General features: G+C 41.8%; 1 protein-coding gene across 1 annotated transcript in view; it reads left to right on the top strand.

Moving 5' to 3' along the window:
• COG2 (component of oligomeric golgi complex 2) overlaps positions 1 to 24,061 on the top strand; it is a 142,863-nt gene that overhangs the window by 50,925 nt on the left and 67,877 nt on the right. The window contains exons 7-10 of the mRNA XM_068231820.1: positions 8,658 to 8,837; positions 14,146 to 14,270; positions 20,804 to 20,930; positions 22,422 to 22,561. Of these exons, the coding sequence (XP_068087921.1) occupies positions 8,658 to 8,837; positions 14,146 to 14,270; positions 20,804 to 20,930; positions 22,422 to 22,561 (572 nt within the window). The remainder of the gene's footprint in view (positions 1 to 8,657; positions 8,838 to 14,145; positions 14,271 to 20,803; positions 20,931 to 22,421; positions 22,562 to 24,061) is intronic.

The following is a 24,061-nucleotide window of genomic DNA, read 5'->3' as shown; positions in this document are numbered from 1 at the left end:
TGAGATGCACGCGCAGCCTGCTGCGCGATCTCCTGCAAAACAGAGCCCCAGGACTTTACGCCTTTACGGCATTGGGCGGTCTTGGGGCTGCCGCTGCGGCCACGCCCATTGGCAGAAGGTTAAAACACCTGGTCGGAATCCCAGACACCTGAGACTGTATGTGTGTGTGTGTATGTGTGTCTCTCTTTCTCTTAAACACACTTCAGCATAACAAATATGTGCATAAATATGTCATTACCAAGTTTATTTGAACATCAAAGGGTAGCTTTTAGTCATGTTATGTTTTAATTCTGCAATTACATTAGGTGCTCAAAGGGGTCACCACAGCATAGACGGATACTGTAGATTATACACATGGCCACATGTGTTTGTAGTTACAGCATTAACACTACTATTGTACCACTAGATGGCAGCCTCATCATTCTAAGACACTGGTAAGCTGCTTTTTCTTACAACATCACAACAGTGGTTTTAACCCAGTCTTCTTGATACAGAACAACTGGACAGAGTGCATTAAAGAGGAAATTAAACTCGGGATTGAACTAAATACCAATTAGTAGCTGAAACCCCTTTTCCCCCTGAGAAATCTCTACCTTTTCTTAACCCTTTCAGGATCACACAGCTCTGGCTCCTTAAGGACCAGAGCTTTCCGTTCCCTATTCAGCCCTGTGATTTCTGTGATAGGCTCACAGTATTCACAAGATCAGGAGCCAATGAAACAAATGCAGAAGCTCTGCTGTCACTGAGACAGCAAAGCGAGCAGTTGCAGCGATGGAACAGCCGTGAGTGCGCGAGGGCGGCGTATAGTTGAACTCAACGTCCAGTTAGAACCGCACAACCACTGGCAGGATGTAGATTCCAACTACGTTAGCCCAGAATAGGTTAGATAGATCATCAGGGACATCTGTATTGCTGATATTGTGGTGAAACTCCTCCCACAGTGTGATGTCAGTTTCCTGTCTGTGAACCTTGTTGCATTGTGTAAAATTATGAATGTTTTCAACTGCCAAGCAAGCAATATCTCCCTCTGTGCATAAAACTCTCCAATGAACATTCCGCACAGATCACCTGGCAGAACTAAAGATGTTGCCACATGATAAATTTCAGAATGTAAATCAGGGAGAGGAAAGCTTTTACAATGGGCAAAAACTGACTAATCTGTAAATCAATATTGTAAAAATAAGCAATTGTATTCATTGTCATTTTCAGTACAATTCCTCTTTAATTCCTATACGACCACGTCGTGCTAATGGGCGTGATCGCAGCTGCAGCCCCAGGACCGCATAACGCCGATCAGTGTAAAGCCTGGGGCGGGTATTTGCAGGAGATCAAGCGTGCCAATGCTTGCGCATCCCTGCTTGGATGACGGAGCTCTGCTCTGTCATCAGTCTCCCAGCAGCAATCGCCGCTAGGAGACTGTTAGACGGCAAAACCGCCGCCTGTTTACTCTGTACAGTGCTGCAATCTACGGCATGTCTGTACAGAGTAAACAGGGCAGCAAGGTAGCGATCCGCCGATCGTGCTGATGGAGGGGGGGGGGGGGAAATACAATAATTAAAAAAAGGAAAATGTATTGTTATTTTAAACAAATAAATATTTATAACAAAAAAAATAAACATTAGAGGAGCAATCACAGCCCACCAACAGAAAGCTCTGTTGGTGGGCAGAAAAGGAAGGGGGGGGGGAAATCACTTGTGTGCTGGGTTGTACTGTCATGCAGCAAGGTCTTAAAGCTGCAGTGGCCTATTCTGTAAAAAAATGGCCTGGTCACCAGGCCTGGCCTGGTTTAAGCCCAGGGTCCTCAAGTGGTTAAAGTGATAAGTGCATTATTTCCCATTTCTGGAAAACATGACTTGGCTAGTGGCCCCTGAGGACATATTTGAGACATATGAAAGCACCGTTGATGCGAATGCAAGTTGTGTCCTAATTTCAGGAGGATGTAGACCATGCAGTTACATGCACAGTACCTGTAAAACTTTAGATACTGTGAATAAATATGCGCATGCACACAGAGAACAGCTACCACCTTAAAGGAAACATGAGGTAAAAATAAATCTTATATGGATGATCTAGTCTTTCAGACATGACACTATATAGAAATCAGCAAACGTAATAATAGATTTGTGTGCATCTCTATTTATTGAAGAAAGTAATAAGAATAGAAGAGTGGTGCCCTGTAGTTTAAATTCCTCACCATAATATCCTGTAACCAATTCAGTACCGTAATTTGCAGCAATGGGAAAATTGTCTATTTATACAGGCACATGGTCGGGACCTGGGGATTGAGTTAACTATAGCCAGAGGTTTACTATATCAGAGCTTACTATTACGAGATTCTACTGTACCCTTTTTATTTGTCAGTATTGCTTAGCCCACTGTAGGCAAACTGTGTTCTGACACAGTAGAGTCCACAGTACAGTGAAAGGGATATGGTGGCTGCCATATTTATTACCTGTTAAACAATACCAGCTGCCTGGCTGTAGTTAAGCGGTAGTGTCTGAATAACACCAGAAACAAGCATGCAGCTAATCTTGTCAGATCAAACAATAATGTCCAGAACACCTGATCTAATGCATGCTTGTTCAGGGTCTGTGGCTAAAAGTATTAGAGGCAGAGGATCAGCAGTACAGCCAGGCAACTGGTATTGCTTAACCTCCCTGGCGGTCAATTAAAACGGCCAGGGCGCAGCGCAGCACTATATATATATATATATATATATTTTTTTTTTTTTTTTAAATCATGTAGCTAGCGGCACCCCCACCCCCCACCCTCTCCGTCCGGAAATCCCGTTCTGAACGGGATTTCCATTAGGGCTTACCCCGTCGGGATGACGTCACTAATGTCATCGACATTGTGGAGTCAAAGGGAGACCCGATCCACCCCTCAACGCTGCCTGCCGCTGATTGGCGAATCAAAGCGGCGGCGATCGGGAAGTACACGCAGCTAGCAAAGTGCTAGCTGCATGCACCAAAAAAAAATATGCAAATCGGCCCAGCAGGGCCTGAGAAATCCTCCTGCGTGGCTCAGCACGGGTTTACCGCCAGGGAGGTTAAAGGATAACTGTAATGAGAGGGATTTGGAGGCAACCATATTTAATTCCTGTTAAACAATACCAGTGGCCTGGCTGCCCTACGGATCCTCTGCCTGTAATATTTTTTGGCATAGACCCTGAACAAGCCTGCAGCAGATCAGGTGTTTCTGATATTATTGTCAGATCTGACAAGATTAGCTGCGTTCTTTTTTCTGGTGTTACTCATACACTACTGCAGCAAAAGAGATCAGCAGGGCTGCCGGGGAACTGGTGTTATTTAAAAGGAAATAAACATGGCAGCCTCCATATCCCTCTTGCTACGGTTGTCCTTTAAAGGACAACTGAAGTGAGAAGAATATGGAGGCTGCCATATTTATTTCCTTGTAAGCAATACCAGTTGCCTGGCATCCTGCTGACCGTCTGCCTCTAATACTTTTAGCCACAGACCGTGAACAAGCATGCAGCAGATCAGCTGTTTCTGACATTTTTGTCAGATCTGACAATATTGGCTGCATGCTTGTTTCTGGTGTGATTCAGACACTACAGCAGCAAAATAGATCAGCAGTTCTGCCAGGCAACTGGTATTGTTTAAAGAGGAAATACATATGGCATCCTCCATATTCTTCTCACTTCAGTTGTCCTTTAAAAGGAAATACATATGGCAGCCTTCTTATCAATCTGGCTTCACTTGTCCTTTAAGTCCACAGGTGTTTAAATGGTATGTTGAAGCTGAAAAAAATGGTCTTAAAGTCTTTTTCGGTTTTCTTTCACTGATATGACATTACTTTGGGTCAAAGGCAAAGAAGTAGGAGGACTATAAAGTCAACAAAGAGTTCGGAAAATTAGTTTTTTATATTATACGAGACTGTAATTCTGCTTTAACATAGTGTAACCAGTTAGTCAACATAAACAATTATATGAATAATCTGGGTGTTGCACTTATTTTTAAGGTCTAATTTTTTTTTCTGTTGCCTTTAAGTAAGGGATTTTAAAACTGTTGTGTTTAATTAGATTCCCTGTATCTGACATTGCTGTTTCTGGCAGTCATCAGTTTGATTATGCTGTGAGCTGCAGTGCTATACAGGGATGTAGTCCAGCTTGTAAAGCCAAGAACATCTTGATGTTGCCAAAGTGGGGTCTTGGCAACATCAGACTTGTACCTTATCTTTTCCATTAGTGCTGGTGGCAGGGTTCTAGAGGTGCTTGGTTCAAGATGAAAATAGTCTATTTTGCTGACCACACACATGCCGGATAAAATTTTATGTGAAATGATTTCCAAATGTGTTAAAATTCAACTTCATGTGCAGTGTAAAATAATCATTCTCACCAATTTGGTTTTGCATAGATGCAATCATTTAATTAGATCTAAAGCGCAATCATTTTATTAGATCTAAAGCGCCATTGAACAATCACAATTGAAGTGCGAGTGGCTAGAATATTACAAAAGAGACAATGGCCCTTCTGCAATAAATTTTCTCTCCTAGGAGATACAGTGGGATACGAAAGTTTGGGCAACCTTGTTAATCGTCATGATTTTCCTTATATAAATCGTTGGTTGTTACAATAAAAATGTCAGTTAAATATATCATATAGGAGACACACACAGTGTTTTTTGAGAAGTGAAATTAAGTTTATTGGATTTACAAAAAAGTGTGCAATAATTGTTTAAACAAAATTAGGCAGGTGCATAAATTTGGGCACCACACAAAAGAAATGAAATCAATATTTAGTAGATCCTCCTTTTGCAGAAATTACGGCCTCTAAACGCCTCTGTAAGTTCCAATGAGAGTCTGGATTCTGGTTGAAGGTATTTTGGACCATTCATCCTTACAAAACATCTCTAGTTCATTCAGGTTTGATGACTTCCGAGCATGGACAGCTCTCTTTAACTCACACCACAGATTTTCAGTTATATTCAGGTCTGGGGACTGAGATTGCTATTCCAGAACTTTGTACTTGTTCCTCTGCATGAATGCCTTAGTGGATTTTGAGCAGTGTTTAGGGTCGTTGTCTTGTGAAAAGATCTAGCCCCGGCGCAACTTCAGCTTTGTCATTGATTCCTGGACATTGGTTCCCAGAATCTGCTAATACTGAGTGGCATCCATGCGTCCCTTAACTTTGACAAGATTCCCAGTCGCTGCACTGGCCACACAGCCCCGCAACATAATGGAACCGTCACCATATTTTACTGTAGGTAGCAGGTGTTTTTCTTGCAATGCAGTGTTCTTTTTTTTTTTTTTTTTTTTTCCTCCATGTATAACACCTCTTGTTATGCCCAAATAACTCAATTTTAGTTTCATCAGTCCACAGCACCTTATTCCAAAATGAAGCTGGCTTGTCCAAATGTGCTACAAACACAATTGCTAACTTCCAGTCAGAGCAATATCCTGCCTCTATCTGGCCAGCAGACGCTTGTCAGCCAATCAGGTGCACTGTCATACACCCTTTGCCTGCTGTACCATACCTAGCAGGAATTACATAGATTAGCATTCAGGTGATAGGCCAAAATGTGCTTCAGCTTACCCCAAGCTGCTCTGTTTGTTCTATGAGCTAAGAAAATGCTTCCTCTGCATCACTCTTGCATGCAGAATCTCCTTGTGTAAAGTGCTCCATATGGTTGATTGATGCACAGTGACTCCATCTGCAGCAAGATGATGTTGTAGGTCTTTGGTGCTGGTCTGTGGGTTGACTGACTGTTCTCACCATTCGTCGCTTCTGTCTATCTGAGATTTTTCTTGGTCTGCCTCTTCGAGCCTTAACTTGAACTGAGCCTGTGGTCTTCCATTTCCTCACTATGTTCCTAACTGTGGAAACAGACAGCTGAAATCTCTAAGACCGCTTTGTGTATCCTTCCCCTAAACCATAATGGTGAACAATCTTTGTCTTCAGGTTATTTGAGAGTTGTTTTGAGACCCCCATGTTGCTACTCTTCAAAGAAAATTAAAAGAGGAGGGAAACTTACAATTGACCCCCTTAAATACTCATTTCTCATTGGATTCACCTGTGTATGTAGGTCAGGGATCACTGAGCTTACCAAGCCAATTTGAATTCCAATAATTCTAATGTTTTTGGGATCAATAAAATGACAACAGTGCCCACATTTATGCACCTGCCTAATTTTATTTAAACCATTATTGCAAACTTACTGTAAATCCAATAAAGTTCGTTTCACTTCTCAAATATAACTGTGTGTGTGTCTACTATATGATATATTTAACTAACGTTTTTATCGTAACAACCAATGATTTATACAGGAAAATCATGACGATTAACAAGGTTACCCACACTTTCGCATCCCACTGTAATTTTTCACCATCTCTTAAAAAATAACATTTCAGCACTTTGCAATTGAAAAAGTACAAAAAAGTAGATGAAAAAGTGCCATTTTGAGCATTTACTTGTAGGTTGTTTAAAAGGCTTTTTATTGACAGTGTGAACATATCACCTAGGGAAAACTCTGAAGAGGGTGTAAATTGCTTATGGGCCAATGGCCCTTATTCAGTTCAATTCACTTTTTTATTAAAGAGGAACTTCAGCCTAAACAAACATACTGTCATTAAGTTACATTAGTAGTTATGTTAATTAAAATAGATAGGTAATATAATCTCTTACCCACTCTGTTTTAAAAGAACAGGCAAATGTTTGATTTCATGAGGGCAGCCATCTTTTTGGTTGAAAGGAGGTGATAGGGAGCATGAGACACAGTTCCAACTGTCCTGTGTGCTGATCACCCCTCCCAGTTGCTAGGCAATGTTAATAACAACATAGGAAATCCCATCATGCTTTGTACAGCATCAGGGGAAAAAAGCCTGGGCAGTTTTCTTTGATGGGTGGAGCTTAGCTAAAAATGCAGATAAAAATGATGTTTTGGTAAGAAAAACAAAGTTCTGATGCTGTGAAACTGTTAAAGAAACACCAAGCCTTTTCCGTTCTGCTGAGTAGATTTTTAGTCCGGAGGTTCACTTTAAGTTTTCTCCCACATGATATTTTCACACCTTATCAATAAAATGCATTTTAAGCCGCCAACAAGCAAGAAAATACTCAGAATAATTTTGACAATACTTAAAAAAAAAAAGTAGCTGTTTCTGACTACAATGCAAGCACTTCCCAAGCATGCATTGGCGGCACACGTGTCCGATTCACAGAACACTTGGGCATTCAGTCTACAGTTGCTGGTCACACTGCTGACGTTCCAGCAGCGCAGATTAAAAAATTAATATTTATCCTCCATATCAGTGTAATCGTAGAGAGACATAGTCTGATGGATCTTTGCGGTAGTCTGCTGTATAGTGTTAACTGGAACATCTGTTTAAGGAATTATACGAATTTACTATGCAGTCACGGGAACAATTACTTGCATTTTGGCTCTGAAGAAGCGGCTGCTTAACCTCCCTGGCATTCAGTTGTTGCGGCCGTGGGAGGGAAATTTTAGTTTTAAATGTATTTTAAATAGTGTAGCCAGCACTAGGCTAGCTACACATGTGCCCCAAGTCCCCTGGCACCGCTCTGGTCCCCCCCCCCCCCAATCGCCGCCAACTTTATTTACCTAGCCGCGATCCTGCGAGAACTGCAACTTCCCCGAACAGGTTCTTTCGTCGCTACGACGACGATCGGACATGACGTCATCCGCAGGCCCGATCCTCCCCATAGCGACGGCTGGAGGCTATTGGAGAGGCTGCGCCATCGCGGGTTCCAGGGGGAGGTATGTATCAGGGCGGCGATCGGGGGGATCAGAGGGTGCCGGCGGCGATCGGGGGACACATGTAGCTAGCCAAGTGTTAGCTATATGCTCTAAAACAAAAAACACCCGGGGCCATGCGATCCCCTGCGGCGGTATGGACGAGCTGAGCTCGTTCATACGCTCAGGTGGTTAAAGGCTGCAAAATGTGTGTCAGGATGGATTAAAAGTCTGATACTATACTGTGGTGTATAGGTTGTTTTTACAGTTTGATTAACCCTGATTAAGAAATGTTTCTGCGTACATTGATTTAATTGAATATTAATAGATATGTTCTATATTTTGAACACTTGTATGTCGCAGCTAAATAGTTTTTATTGCTGGATACTATGAAATGCAAGCCAGGCAATGTAGTGCAACTTACTCTGTCACAAAGTAACATTTGCAGCTGGAGATCCATTGCTTTATTCAAGTGAATGGAGTTGGGGATTTCCAGTTCAAGGGAATTACAGTACCGGTGACAAAGCACTGAATGCCATTGAAATCAATTTGATTGTCCATTAAAATGTGTGGTTGCAGAAGTAGCAATCATACTTTGGGGGAGACCAAAAACGTGATATTTCTTTTTGTTCTGCTTTTTAACCACTTCACGCAACATGGATGTTAAAAGTCCTATTTGTGCATTTTTAATGTATATAGGACACATTTAAAATTATATCAATTCTGCTAAATGAGCTTATTTGATCACTCCAGCCCATGGCATGAAGTGGTTAAAAACAAGAACAAAATAGGTATCTCCAAGTGTAGTATAGTACACTGCTACAGTTACTGGATTTGCGCAATAGCTACTTTTCTGTTGTCCGGTTATTGTTGATTATGTAATTTCAGAATATACATTTTGTTGACTGCACTTTTTATTTTTTTTTTTTTTTATTTTTTTTTTTTTAGCGTATAGCTGGAATAACAGCAATGCTGCAACGCTCTTTAGAAAATCTCCTTTTCGAAGGCCTTCAGACCTCCAGCGTGGATATAATTCGACACTGTTTAAGGACATATGCTATGATTGACAAAACAAAAGATGCAGAAGCCCTCGTTGGACAGGTTTTGGTGAAACCATACATTGATGAGGTGGGCTATGAACCAGGATGTTTTACAATATTTTTTCAAATGGGCCTATATGTAAATGTTTTACTGTATATTGATACAGAGTTACTAGCAATATATTTTTCTTTAATTATTGATTTCGTACATCTTGTTTTTAGAGCCCTGGAAGTGATTTGTTGGAGCACTGCTTTGCCCTACCTCTTTTAACACCTCGTTGACCCATCAATCCCACATGAATATACCTAGAGCTCTTGGCAGATAATGCATGCTCATGCAATAAAGTAATAGCATGATAGGACACAGGGTCTGAAAGGGGGTCCAGAGGACAGTAAGATTAACCAAATTCAGTGTTCTTCCCAGGCCCTTTTAGCCAGGTGCTTCACCCGGCTAGTTTTGTTGAGCACCCGGTTGTCATTGGCGCAGAGTTGCTTACATAAGCACTGGCCCTGCATTCTCTCATCTCACCCCACCCAGCTACTTTTTCATGCCACCCAGCTACTATTTCATGCCACCAGGCTGGAAAAAAATTCTGAGGAGAACGCTGCAAATTTGTAGGGTTCAGACCACAGGGTAGCCTTCCAAGGAGGATAAAAATGTTTCGGGGGGGGGGGGGGGGGGGGGTTGGGGGTACACCAGTTTTCTTTTTCTTTGATAAAAACAATTATGACATGCAGTATATAACACCATTATATTAGATCAAAGAAAGAAAGAAATCCTGGTATGGAAACACTGCACCACCAATTATAATAGTAACAATTTTTATTTGAATACTTCACAAATTTAAAACACAATTAAACCAGAAAACAGTGCTCTGCAATACGACGTGTGTGCCTAGCAAATATGTGTGTCTAGCAAAGTGCCTCACCTCCAACAATAAATTAGTAATCCCTTTTGCTGCTAATCAGTCGCCATCTGGGTTCACACTAGAATACAGTATGGTTATACTGGGACCCGGGTCCTGGAAAGTGCTGATAGTGTAAACAAGCTCCCCAGCCAGGGTATACAAAGACAATAGTGTAAAGTGACAATATGCTCATAGGCAAAATTGAAATGTATATAAATAGAGTATGCAATTGTAAAGTGCAAAAAATTATGAACATGCAATAGTGGGGAACAAGTAATACTAAAAATAGAGGTGTGATACACATACTGTACCAGGACCAGGATGTAATAGGAAGCGATGGCAGCAGCAAACTGAGAGGGTGGAGGGAGGCACACCAGTAAGCGTTCCCCTTTGTGTCCAGCCTGTTTCCAGTGTTCCCTTTTGTGTCCAGCCTTTTTCTAGCATACCCCTTTGTGTCCAGTGTTCCACTTTGTATCCAGCCTTTGTCTAGCCTCCTTGGCGGTCTGATTCTTTCCAGATTTTAGGGTCTAAAAGCGGTGCAATTTTTTTCCACTCTTTCAGACCCTAAAACCTGAAAAAAATCATTCTGGCAGGGAGATCTGCAGCAAAATAAAATAAAAAATGTACCTTCCTGGCCTCCTGTGCTGCAGTTTTCTCTTTGCCCACAAGATGGCGCTAATATACATATAAACGAACTTCTCTATATTTCTCTAATATAGAGAAGTTCGTTTTCAATATTAGCCCCGCCCCCGATGACGTCACGCTGCCACCACTGCTCTGCTGCCACCACCACGGCTCCGCTGCTCCAACTGGCTGCCGGGTCCCCGGAAGAATAGCGGGGACATGGGGGATCCCGGCGGCCTGGGAAAGACCCCACACTGCCGGGGAGAGAGGCTGGAGTCCCGCTGCACAGCGAGATCGCGCGCGGGACTCCAAAACCGAAGGTAAAGGTCTGCAATGCCTACCCCGACCTGAGCTCGGGATCACCGCTAATAGCTTCTTTTTTCTACCCCGAGCTCAGGTCGGGAAAACCGGCAAGGAGGCTAGCATACCTCTTTGTGTCCGGACCCGAGGGCGCCCCCGTGGCGATCACTGGCTTCCCCTCTCGCTCACTCTTCCCCCTAATGTCCGGCATTTCCTGGTCGCCTTACTTGCGACCTGCACTAGGGGGTAGAGTGAGCGATAGGAGAAGCCGGTGATTGCTGCGGCGCCCTCTGGTTAGGTAAGAGATGTGCCTACAGCTATTTGTAGGGGGATTAACGCCTCGCAGCACTGAGGTACTGACACCACACTGTGGGAGCCTTGTTGCATTGTTGGAAATAACAGCTGTTTCTAACTGCCAAAATAGCAAGCAGCACCTCCTTTCAGTGCCAGTAGTAAAAATGTCACCATGTGATAAATGTTATTCAGGGAGTGTAAATCAGGGAGAGAAAAGATTTTTCAATGAGCAAACACTGACTAAATCATTGATACATAATTATTGTAAAAATAAGCACTTTTTTACTACATTATTTTCACTGGAGTTCCTCTTTAACATAGGTGCATTTAATTATCATTGTGTTGTAATTACTGTGGATTTCACTTAAAGGTACTGGACAGAAGTTTGGGATTAATTAGGGGTTGCAATTTTTTTTAGTGTTTGTTTCTCAAGCTCTAAAACACTTAAATGGAACCAGAGATGAACGATTCACACAAAATAAACTTATCGGTCGATAGCTTGTAAAGAATAAATGCTCTACCTGATAATTTCGCCACTCTGGTGTGCCTTTTTGAGTGTTTTTTTTATCCATTATTGCTCCAGGAACTATCCAATATGGCCGCCGGCTCATATCTCTTCTGCTTCCAGGTTATAAGCTGTTCTGGATGTGCTGTCTAGCCTCTATGAGACTATAGACAAGCAGGGCTGCTGCATGCTTTCATCTGTGTGCTTTCAACTTTATTATTCTGGCATGCTGTGTGGCTGCCTGTAGGAAGTGTCTCTCATAGGAATGAAACTGCATACAGTAGATAATGACTGGCTGCACAATGCACAGAGCTTCTTTCTCGGCAGCAGCAGCCCCTCTCATGTCAACAGCCCTGAGTAGGAAATCTGAGCCAGGAGGGGGCAGGCTTGGGCTTGAAAAGACTCCACAGAAGAATGACTCCGCTATAATGATTCCAGGTCAAACCTAGACTGAATCAGTCAGTGGATTGTTATCACAGCTGATAACAGATAGATTAGACTGAGAAGAATAAAACTAAAAGCATGATAGGTGTTTACTGTAATGTTCCCACTGATAAATGTAATAAAATACATGAGGGTGCTTCGTCTCTGGTTCTCTTTAAAGGAAGTTTATAGGTTTAACCACTTTACCACTGAGGGGTTTTACCCCTGAAACAACAGAGCAATTTTCACCTTTCAGCGCTCCTTCCATTTATTCATCTATAACGTTATTATTACTTATCGCAATGAAATTAACTATATCTAGTTTTTTTCGCAACCAATTAGGCTTTCTTTAGGTGGGACATTATGCCAAGAATTATTTTATTCTAAATGTGTTTTAATGGGAAAATAGGAAAAAATGTGGGGAAAAAATCATTATTAATTTTCGGCCATTATAGTTTTTAAATAATGCATGCTACTGTAATTAAAACCCATGAAATGTATTTGCCCATTTGTCCCGGTTATAAAACCGTTTAAATTATGTCCCTATCACAATGTTTGGCGCCAATATTTTATTTGGAAATAAAGATGCATTTTTTTCAGTTTTGCATCCATCCCTAATTACAAGCCCATAGTTTATAAAGTAACAGTGTTATACCCTCTTGACATAAATATTTAAAAAGTTCAGTCACTAAGGTAACTATTTATGTTGTTTTTTTTTAATTATTATTGTATTTTTTTTTATTACAAAAAATAAAAAATTGGGGAGTGTGGGAGGTAATGAGTTAATTTATTGTGTAAAACTAATGTATTTGTATATGTAATATGCTTTAGGGTGTAGTTTAACAATTTGGCCACAAGATGGCCATAGTGAGTTTGTGTTCATGCGACCTGTAAGCGTCCGGAAGGAAGCACTATGAGGCTGGGAAAATCACTATGATCGCGCTGTTTCTCATAGAAGCAGCAGATCATTGCGGGGGCTTAGATCAACGAACAGGAAATGGATTTTCCCGTTCATTGATCTCCGAGCGGGCGGCGGCACGGAGCACGCGCACGAGCGGCGGGAGCGCGGACAGCGGCGGGGTAAAGTGGTTAAGTAAGGAACATTTCAGTGATGTTTTTCAGTTTGTTATTGCCATATCTGTCTGAAATGGAAGTAGTCAGAAATGACATTCTATGATTTCTACATACTTCTTGTACTTTGTGACACCTATACACGGCATGAAATAATCTAAATGGGGCTAGAGGGACACAGGCTCTAATAAAACCTGGAAAAAAGCTCTGCCCCCATACTTAGTGTTTTTATTTCTGTATGTGCCCTCAAAAGAGACTCCCCTCACTTTTTGTTCTTTGCATCTACTGCCTGATGCATGATGGGAAATCTTCACATTGGGATCTCGGTCAACTGTAAAATCAGACCTTTAAATTCTTCTCCATTCTGGTTACAGATAAAATACAAATTAAACTGAAAAATTACTTTTAAGTGAACCAGAGACTAAGCACCCTCATGTATTTTACCATATATATCAGTGGGAACATTAGCGAACACACCTACCCTGCTCTCTGTTTTATTCTTCACTGTTCAGCTTGCTTCTTATCACCCCTGATAAAATTCTCGACTGAGCATTCAGTCTGGCTTTGCTACAATGACTCAGCTATAATGATTCCTGAGCAGAGCCACAAGGGGCAGGCTTGGGCTTAAAAAGACACCAGAGAAGACAGACTCAGCTATAATTATTCCTGAGCAAAGCCAGACTGAACGCTCAGTCAGGGATTTTATCAGGGCCGATAAGAAGCAAGTTGAACAGTGAAAAATGAAACAGAGAGCAGGGTAGGTGTTTTCTCTAATGTTCCCACTGATATATATGGTAAAATACATGAGGGTGCTTTGTCTCTGGTTCACTTTAAAGGGACTCAGAGCTGAAGTAAAGAAAATGTTCTATACATACCCGGGGCTTCCTCCAGCCCCATAAGCTCGGTTCGCTCCCATGCCGCCGCCCTCCTCTGCTCACAGCTTCGGTACTGGGCTCCCCGCACTTCCATCAGTGGGGGCCAGTCTACGGCGGAGAAGTGAGCTGTTTGCCTATCTCTCCAGCAGGCACTGGAAAGATACGTAAAGGGCGCACTTCTCTGGCGTAGACTGGCCCCGACTGACGGAAGTGCGGGGGCCCAGTACCGAAGCTGTGAGCAGAGAATGGCGGCGGCATGGGAGCGAACCGAGCTTATGGGGCTGGAGGAAGCCCCGGGTATGTATAGAACATTTTCTTTACTTCAGCTTTAAGCCACTTAAGAATTGAACATGTCTAAATTCAAACCATTACAATGAAATCCATGTTTGTTTCCAGGTTATAGTGGAACAGTATGTGCAGTCTCATCCCAACGGACTTCAGGTTATGTATAATAAACTCTTGGAATTTGTTCCACATCATTGTCGGCTTCTAAAAGAGGTCACAGGAGGTGCCATTTCAAGGTAAATTGTTAATGCAAATTTTACTTGAACACACACTTAAAAAATGTGACACCATTTGCATCTTAAAGTAACAAACATACTTTTCACACTATCATACATGTTTTGCATGGCCAATTTCTGCTGCCTGATTTCAGCTCTGGAAAACCTGTATGGGTACGTTTCCACTGTGCCCGGCATGCGCCTTGCGAGACGCGATGCAGACATAGCTGTCAAGCGTCTCGCAGCTGTATCCCTCTAGCCGCGCTATACACGGCTATGGGATTCAGACAGGTTACTAGAGATTATGCTGCAGGCCGTCAGATTTTTTCCCCACCTCATGAATTCTAATACTCTGTGTTAACTTCTATAGGCATCCACATCCCATCTGAATTCGTGGGCGGGAGATCGGCCCGTTTTCGCACAAGTGGAAACCTAGCCTATATCTTTTTTTCTCTCAGTTTTCGGAAGCAATTGGTAGTCCTAGATGAGAGATTTCTTTAAAGGAAAACTAATTTCAAACAAGAAATAGGAAGCCTGGCATAAAGCATTGTAATAGTACTCTAAATGTTTAAAGTCCTACCTTTTAAAATTGCACAGACTGACGCAAACTGCTTTCAAAAAAATTTACTAAAGCTTGAACAGTGGAGATGTACTGTACTTACATTTACAAAGAGTTTGAAAGTTTTCTTAAAGTGGTTTTGAACCCACTTATCGTAATAAAATCATTCTTCAGTTAAAGTGTTATCTTTCTAGCTTACCACAAGGTCGCACTAGTTGTTAACAAGCTGGATCAGATGGTTCTGATCCAGCTCTGAAACATGCCTGAAGAAGAAACTTAGTTTCGAAAGCTTGCAAAGGAATCTTGTACAGTTAGTCGTTAAAGGTATTACCTAAACAACTTTTGTTGTTATGTCTTTGGATTCACAAGGTCTACCACTCCTCATGTCAGGTCAAATCTAACAGATTTCGTGGCAGCCATGGAGAGAAGTAAAGGAGGTATGGGAGTCAAAGCTTTGAAGGGCTTCTACAGCTATGGCTGCTAGATGTAGGATAATGATGCATTGCTAGAGATCAGGAGATGATTTGTGACATTGAACTTCGACACGTCTTTTTTCAACCTAGGCAAATATATAACTATGAAAAAAGTAATTTTCACACAGATGAGATTATTAGTGGAAAAATCTGGGCATTCCAAAACACATTTTTGTCATTGAATTCTATGGACATGACAAGTTTTTTTTCACAAACAAATGTATTGTCTTGTGAAAATTCATTATGGTTTCATAAACATTTCCCCAGCCCTGTATGTCATCACTACCATGTGAGACACACTGATTTATGGTTACAAACTAAAGCTGCATGCTCACCGTCCGGCGGGTCCTGCGAAGTCCCCTTGATGACGGTCGTCAGCGATGCCTCTTCCTGTCGGCGGGTACGCACAACGTCATGCAACGCTACATGCCGGGAGCGAACAAGACTTAAAGTAATTGCGGTTCTTTGCGTGGAAGTCGTCTGGTATCTTAGCGATCCGTTCCACCGTAACGGTCGTTATTGCGACACAATGCTAAGCAGCATTACGTGGTTGTGCGCCTGTACCCACTCAGCGATATTGTGGAAACAACCGCCCAGCGTTTAAAAAAATCGTTGGTCAGCGGGAAAATCGCAACATGGATTCTTAGCTTAAAAGTCCTTCTGCTGCTGGTCTTTCAGCACAAAAGGACTTTATCTGTAGCCATAAATCAGCCTTTCTCACAAGGCAGTGATGACATAAGGGGCTGCAGAAGAGCTGTGTTAGCATAACACTGAAACAGCACACAGATAAGATTAGAATATGGATGGCAAGTGAAGCTCTGCAGGCTATATCAGAATTTTGCTCATGGGGGCATGGCTTCAGGCAGAAGTGGGCTTAGGCAAAGACAGGGAGTGACTTCAGAGCACATTAGATATTCACACTTGTTAAAGGGACACATTCTGTTTTTAAAGAAGCAGAAACCTATTCAGACTTTAGGTCGATTTTAAAGGACCACTATTACTAAAAATTGTAAAATATAAAGTACACGAAAACATGTAACTAAAAAGTACATTGCCCAGAGTATAAATTACTTTTCTCCTATGTTGCTGTCACTTACAGTAGGTAGTAGTGAACTGACATGTTTTGGATTAGTAAAAAGAAAAAGGCTGACCCCATGCTCAACTGCATAAAAACTTTTTCCTCCAGTGAGTCAACCAGTCCACGCCCGGACCCCAAAGGGTGTCAATGACCAAACTGGAATGAAGAAAAATGGCTGGGTCTCTACCTGGATTTTATGCAAAAATGCTAACATTTTATTATACTATAGCAAAAATATACACGACGTTTCGGCCTGCAACACTTGATAAAGGCTGCAGGCCGAAACGTCGTGTGTATTTTTGCTATGTTTTGGATTAGCCCATCTTCTTATGGGGAATTCTGAGGGTTTTTTTTATTTTCAAAAGCACTTGGTGAATGGCAGTTGCTTAGTCCAACTGCCAGAATAGTGTGCAAACAGGTAGGGAGGTGCGCTGGCATCTTTGTATAGATTCTTTTCAGGGAGTGCTTTTGTAAAGAATAAATTAAATACTGAGAATCCCCCACGAAGAGATGAACTGGTCAAAAACCTTTCAGTTCTGTCAGATTTCTACTAACTACTGTAAGTGACAGCAACATAGGGAAAAAAAGTTATTTTATAGCTCATTTTACTCTGGAAGAAACATACTTCTTATTTGTGTTTACATGTACTTTAACCACTTACCCTCCCGGGGATAAGTATCTACGTCCCTGCAAAATCCCTCTACACCTCGCAGGGGCGTAGATACTCGTCCCTTGCTGCCGCACGCTCCCACATTTGTTCTCACCGCCAATCGTTAGAGGGGAGATAGAGCAGTTCCCATTCATTGATCTAAGTCCCTGTGTCAGTGATCGCTGGCATCAATGAGAATGATACTTGCACGTCCACGCATTACTTCCTGTTTACATATTAATAGTATGCACAGGAAAATTATGCGCAAAGACATCTTGTGGCTAAATAGTAAAATTACACCTACACACACCCACATGTGTGGGTTTTATCCACAGTAGAATGTTTTATTTTAAAACTATAATGACCGAAAACTGAGAAATAATGAATTTTTTCAATGTTTTTCTTATTATTCCCATTAGCCACCTTAGCGGTAATGACGAGCTCAGCTCGTCCATTACCGCTGCAGTGGATATCTCCGGCCGATTTTGATAATTTTTTTTTAATACACGCAGCTAGCACTTTGCTAGCTGCGTGTGGGGTAAGATCGCCGATTCGCCGCTAGCGGGATTTTCTGCTTGCAGTAAAAGCCGGCGGCGATCGGACTAGATGGGCAGATGCGCCCTCTAGTGGTGAATCGTGTAGCTAGCTTTAAGTTAGCTACAATGATTCAGAAAAAAAACAAACAAAAAAAACTGTCCACACGCCACCCTGGTGATTTTAATGTAACGCCAGGGTGGTTAAAATGCAGCTAGAATAAAATCATTCTTAGCAAAAAGTACCACCCAAAGAAAGCTTAATTGGTGGTGGAAAAACCAATGTATAGATCATTTTAGTGTGATAAGTACTGATAAAGTTATTGGCAGATGAATGGATGCAGCACTGAAAGGTGAAAATTACTCTGGTTTTTAAGGGGAAAAACCCTGGGAGGTGAAGTGGTTTAATTTTTCCAATTTTTCATTATAGTAGTCTTTTAAAGGGAACCTAATGTGAGGCATCCATATTTATTTCCTTTTAAACAATGCCAGTTGCCTGGCTATCCTGCTGATCTCTTTGGCTGCAACGGTGTCTAAATCACACACCTGAAACAAGCATGAGGCTTATCCAGTCACACTTCAGTCAGAGCACTTGATCTGCATGCTTGTTCAGAGTCTATGGCTAAAAGTATTAGAGGCAGAGGATCAGCAGGACAGCAAGGCAATATGCATTGTTTAAAATAAATATGGCAGCCTCTATATCCCTTTTGCTTTAGGTTCCCTTTAAAGGTAATCTGAACTCTTGCACAGGACAGAAGGAAAACGGAGAGAAATGCACCCTGTATGTATTTAGAGTTTAGCCTGTCTAAAGCCCCATACACACTCTCAACAGTGGTATTTTATGCAGCACAATTATCAAACAACTTTTGTTGTGAAACTGGCATCTGTAGCAGAAGCTTTGCAGTGGATAATAAGGCGTGCTCACATCACAGTGTGCTCCAGCATTGATTGGTGAAAGGGAAAATGTGTTCCCTTAGCCAATTAGCGGTTCCCCCCACTGAGGAATGATTAATGCTGTAGCCATGCCCCGATCTGTAAAAATAAAAACCTGTAAAGAAAAGCAGGTCTCACCTTCCCGGATCCATCTGCAATCTTCCGATGCAGGATCTTCCATTCACAGCTTTGCAGTTAGCCTATACTGCCGCATACACAAAACTGGAGACACATCTGGTTGTGCTGGGAGGGGGACCTAATACTGGGGACACAAATGGCTATACTGGGGGGGGGCCTAATAATGGTGACTTATCTGGCGATCTATAATGGGTGGTAGTACTGGGTGCACAGATGGCTTTCTATGTGGGGGACTAATACTGAGGGCATAGCTGACTATACTGGGAGGGGACCCAATACTTGGGGCATATTTAGCTAACTATGGGGGGGGCTATTAATGGTTGCACATCTGGCTATCTAAACTGTGGGCCTTATACTGGGGGCACATCTGACTATACTGGGGGGAGGGGACCTAATAACAGTGGAACATCTGACTATTTATAATGGGGGTTAGTACTGGGGGTACATCCGCCTATCTACGGTATATGGAGGGCTAATACTGAGGGCACAGCTGACTATACTGATGGAACCTAATACTGGGGGCACATCTAGCTACCTATGGGGGGCGGTAATAAAGGGGGCACATCTGGATACCTAAATTGGGGGCCTTATACTAGGGGCACATCTAGCCATTTATAGGGGGGATAATACTGGGGGCACATCTGATAACCTGTACTGGGGAATGACAACTCAGATCCCCATTGCTGGCTGTGATAATTTTACCACAATTGTTTAAATAATAGTTCATGCCTTTGTTGTGCGTCTAGATTGGGAAGGATTAGTATTGGGGTCTGTGTAGGGTAGCTAGGCTTAGGCATAGATAGGGGAGAGTGAGTGTTAAGCATAGATAGGGCGTACCTATAACAGCCCGGCAAGGAAAATTAGGTGCAAAAAATCATAGTAATAGGCACGAAATAATGGTAATAGAATATTGGTCATTTTTTCCGATGTTCTATTATCCACTATATTAGAATATCTGTATTTTTTTACTTTTTATTGAAGAATGCAATGCAGTATTAATGTTACATCCATTTCAATCAAATGATAAAAATAAAGTATTACAAATGCAGAAGCTATCACTTAGAGCCTGGTATTTGTAACCCTTGTAGTGAGAAAAAGGAACACAGGCTAGTGCTGTGTAGGATCAGGACTGTACTGCATGATAGATGCCACTTCAGATACTCTTTGAAAGCAAACAAATGTATCACAGAACTGTAAGAACTGGCCTGATAAGAGGATTTATTATATCTGTAGTGGATTGAAGCTCATCCATTTCAGGTATGTTTTGTAATGGAGGGGTTGCATGTTATTCATAAGTGATGCTAGAAGTTTTAAAGTTTGATGTGCTGCTACTGAACAGTTTAAGGAAATCACAAGTATCAAGATTAAAAGTTATAAAAGGTATCCACTTGAGGTAGATCCACTTTAAGTTAGTATCCTGGTGAGAGTAGGAATGAGATTTACACTATGAATGTATTGGGATGATACTGCACAGGATCACTAGCTGGAAAGTATGTTTGAGAACTTCTCCCTCTTGGTGTGTCACTTGTTTCTACCTCTGTATATTCCCAGCTTACCCTTTATCTACTCCACCCATGGTTTCTACAACATCCTTGATGATAAAGCTTTTGCAGACTAGTACAGATCTAGCAGGACACATCTGGTTTGAACTGACACGGCACCTTTCTGAACCACATGCCAGTTAAGCTTGCATCAAGGGCATTCAGTAATAGCTGATTAATGAATAGCCACAACACAGCTACCAATTCTTTCTTTAACCGATTAATGTCTTCATGTCTGTCACACATTCCTCATATCAGTTTCTCCTGTCTTCTTTATAACCCACTTGTCTGAATCCCCTATTCAGTGTATTCCAAAGCTTTAATACTACATACTTTATTATACCTCTCTTGTTTTGTTCAGCCACCTCTCCTCTTTTCCTACTCAACATGGACTTAACAATCTGTACATCACTCCAAAAAGTACAAGTTTGCTATTTTTTTTCTGTTTTGTAGGGTGTAGTACAGTAGTTACCTTTTTTTATTTTGGAAATTTTTGATACTGCTCTATTCATGACCATTTATTTTCCATATTTTGCCTGGATGTGGAAAAATGCTGCTTTAATCATACTTTTGTATTTTTCTGTATATACACATATCTGCTGCTTTTATTTATTTTTCATTGCCGACTTAATCTACCTTCTGTTTTGTAGTGAAAAAGCTGATATGGTTCCAGGCTATGACTTCTTAGTCAATTCTGTTTGGCCAGAAATTGCACGTGGATTAGAGGAAAAGTTGCCATCGCTCTTTAACCCTGGGAATCCTGACATATTTCATCAGGTATATTTGCAATCAGTTCTGTATGTTTCATAGACTTTACGTGTTTTACAGTTGCTGCTTCAACTAAAGGGGGGAATAAAATACAGCATGAGCTAAAACTGTCAAACTGGAAGATCTTTTTATGGCTTTGCCAGAATGGACATTTTTTGCCTCAGAAGAAAACCTAATATAAGAGTTGTAATTCTGAAGGGACATCTTTTCACAATCTGTACCTGTAAAAATATTACATTCTGCTATTACTATATTGTAAGTTCCTGTGTGGCAGCATTCACTAGCCTCTTATTGCAAGTTAAAGTTTAGTTGAAAAAAAGACATCTGTCCATCAAGTTCAACTAAGAAAAAAAAAAAATGACTGCTGCACTCACACATATTGCAGTTGATCCAAAGGAGGGCTTAAAACCCTTATGAGGTGTGGGCCAATTAGCCTAAGGGGGGGAAGCGAATCCTCCCTGACTTCAGTAGATTGAGCGTTCCTTTCCCAGCACACATCAGATCACCTCAGCTCACCTCTTCCCACTGCAGCAGCAGTTGGCTCAAAGATGGATCAGGAATTATTATTATTTAGTTTTTATATAGTGCTGACATCTTCTGCAGCGCTGTAGAGTATATTGTCTTTAACTGTCCCTCAGAGGGGCTCACAATCTAATCCCTACCATAGTTGTATGTCTATATCGTGTAGTGTAAGTCATAGTAACCAAGCCGCTTGGGGAGACCCAAAACCAATACTTTCTGTTTTAAGAAGGCAACCCACACTAAGTGTAGTGTATATATCGTAGTCTAAGGCCAATTTAGGGGGAAGCCAATTACCTTATATGTATGTTCTTTAGATGTCGGAGGAAAACGGCGTGTCTGGAGGAAACCCCCACAGACACGTGGAGAACATTCAAACTCTGTGCAGATTCCAACTGGGGACTCAGCACTGCAAAGCGACAGAACTAACTACTACGCCACCATGCTGCCCATCAGGAAGGCCTCTGTAATCCCCATCTGGGCCATTCAGAGGCGTCCCTCTATGTGGATCAGTATGTTACTTTTTGCTTTAAAAGTTCCCTTTAAACGGAACATACATATGCATCTACCAATTTAAGAAAGGAGCAACAAACTGACTATTACACCATTTATGACAAACTGGCTGTAATTGTATGGATACAAGAGAGCTACAACTCACAGCCAGGCCACAGTAGCTAACATTCTGATACTCACAAACAGGTGTAACCATACCTAGTGACCATTTGCCAAGTCTAGAGATTTTGCTCTTGAATTGTCATAGACTTGTGACCTACAAAACCATTTTAGGAGGTGTTTCCAGTGGATCAGCTAGGGAGTAGACTTTTGTTTCCGTGATGCAAATTGAACTTAATTACATAAAAATAATACATTGTTTTGTTAATGCTTAGCACAATAACTAAAACATATCCTAAAAATTATACAGTGCCTTTAACATTGCTTTAGCAAACACCATTGACTATGTGACTTTTTATATATTTCCAGAAATACACCATTAGTATGGACTTTGTAAGGAAGTTTGAGCATCAGTGTGGATCACAAGCAAGTGTGAAGAGGCTCCGGGCTCACCCCACTTACCGCAGTTTTAATAACAGGTGGAACTTGCCTGTATATTTCCAGATAAGGTAAACAAGACTCTCATACCAAAATCTGTTCGCTGGTAAAAAAAAACTGTAACTCCTTTATTCAGACTTCACATCTGACATATAAGATTCATGAACTGTTCTGTTGTGATTTAGTAATATAGATGTTTAGGTGCTTATGTGTTGGTGGTAGAGCACTAGTTCCCTTTGTAAAGTATTGTAATGGTATTTATTGGATCCAATCAGTAGCTGACCTGTGCAGAACACTTCTGTTTGAACACTGAAAGATGGGGCGTGGCCAGCCGGCAATGTATGCAAAGTGAGACATGCATCTGAGAAGCACCTGGCGGTCTCATCTCCAGCCAGCCTGTATCTTTTGGGGCCTATGAAATTAAGTCTGAAAATGCAGGGATGGACGGCGCTAACCCCTGGAGGCAGTAGACACCCACCAGACCCACAGCAGGGCACGGAGGAGAGCGGGGACACTGAGACCTGCAAGAAACAAGATGGCACTGGCGCCACACTGGTTCTCAAAGCAGAATAAAGCCGTGGACAAGGTAAAGGAGGCAGCAACAAAATTGCAGCAATATGCTTGCAAAACAGCCCCTAAGCCCTGGCAGGAGGGTCCTGACTCTGAGTTGGGAGAGGAGGAGATCCCAGAGGCAGCTGCACCTAAGCAGCAGAGACTAGCTAAGGCTGACACGGATGTACTACACTCAAACTGTGCAGCCATCCAGCCATGCTTTTCAGGATACACAGGCAGAACCCACTTTAGCTGATATTATGGCTGCAGTTATATACTGCTATAGGGGCTTTTGCAATGCAGACTGGAGGTTTAAAGGAAGAGATTGGCCTTTTGAGACAGGACATATCTTAACATCAGAGAACGCATTAAGGAGCTAGAAGGCACAGTAAGTGAAGTAGAAGACAAGATGGCCCCTGCTTTGCATGATTTAAAAAGTGTTATGGCTCATGCTGTTGCCAATTCTGAGAAAAATGATGACGACTTGGAAAACAGGCTCAGAAGAAACAATATCAGACTCCTGTGTTTATTGAGTCTTGGCTTCTGGAGTCATTCGGGGTGTCATATTTAACTAAGCTGTTTGCAGTGGAGAGAGCACAACTCATTCCCACAATTTCCAGGCCGGAGGGGGCTGGAGGAAGCCCCAGGTATGTATATTTTATTGGGGATCGCCGTCTCTGGTACACTTTAAAATTATTTGGAATAATAAATCTCACTTTTTTCAGGATCATGTTGATGCTATGCACTGGCTGGGCAGCAGGTAACGACATATTAAAGCATAACCTAGAAATTATGACACCTGAGCTTACCTGCTCCTATGCCTTGGGGCTCTTATGCTCGTTACCCCCATTTAGTCTTTGGGCTATTTCATGTGTGTCAGTAAAAGCTGGCACACATGGTTTTGTTGACATTCTCTGGCACTAATGTTTGAGCCACACATTCTATACTGCAAGGCTGGCTGCGGTAAGAGTTCCCTCCTGTCAGATGCAACATCCTGTTCCTTGCCTTTGAAGTTCAAT

The sequence above is a fragment of the Hyperolius riggenbachi genome, chromosome 4, assembly GCF_040937935.1.
Source record: "Hyperolius riggenbachi isolate aHypRig1 chromosome 4, aHypRig1.pri, whole genome shotgun sequence".
In the NCBI taxonomy this organism is placed as follows: domain Eukaryota; kingdom Metazoa; phylum Chordata; class Amphibia; order Anura; family Hyperoliidae; genus Hyperolius; species Hyperolius riggenbachi.
The sequence above is the reverse complement of the archived record's forward strand: the minus strand, read 5'-3'. Positions and strand labels throughout refer to the sequence as shown.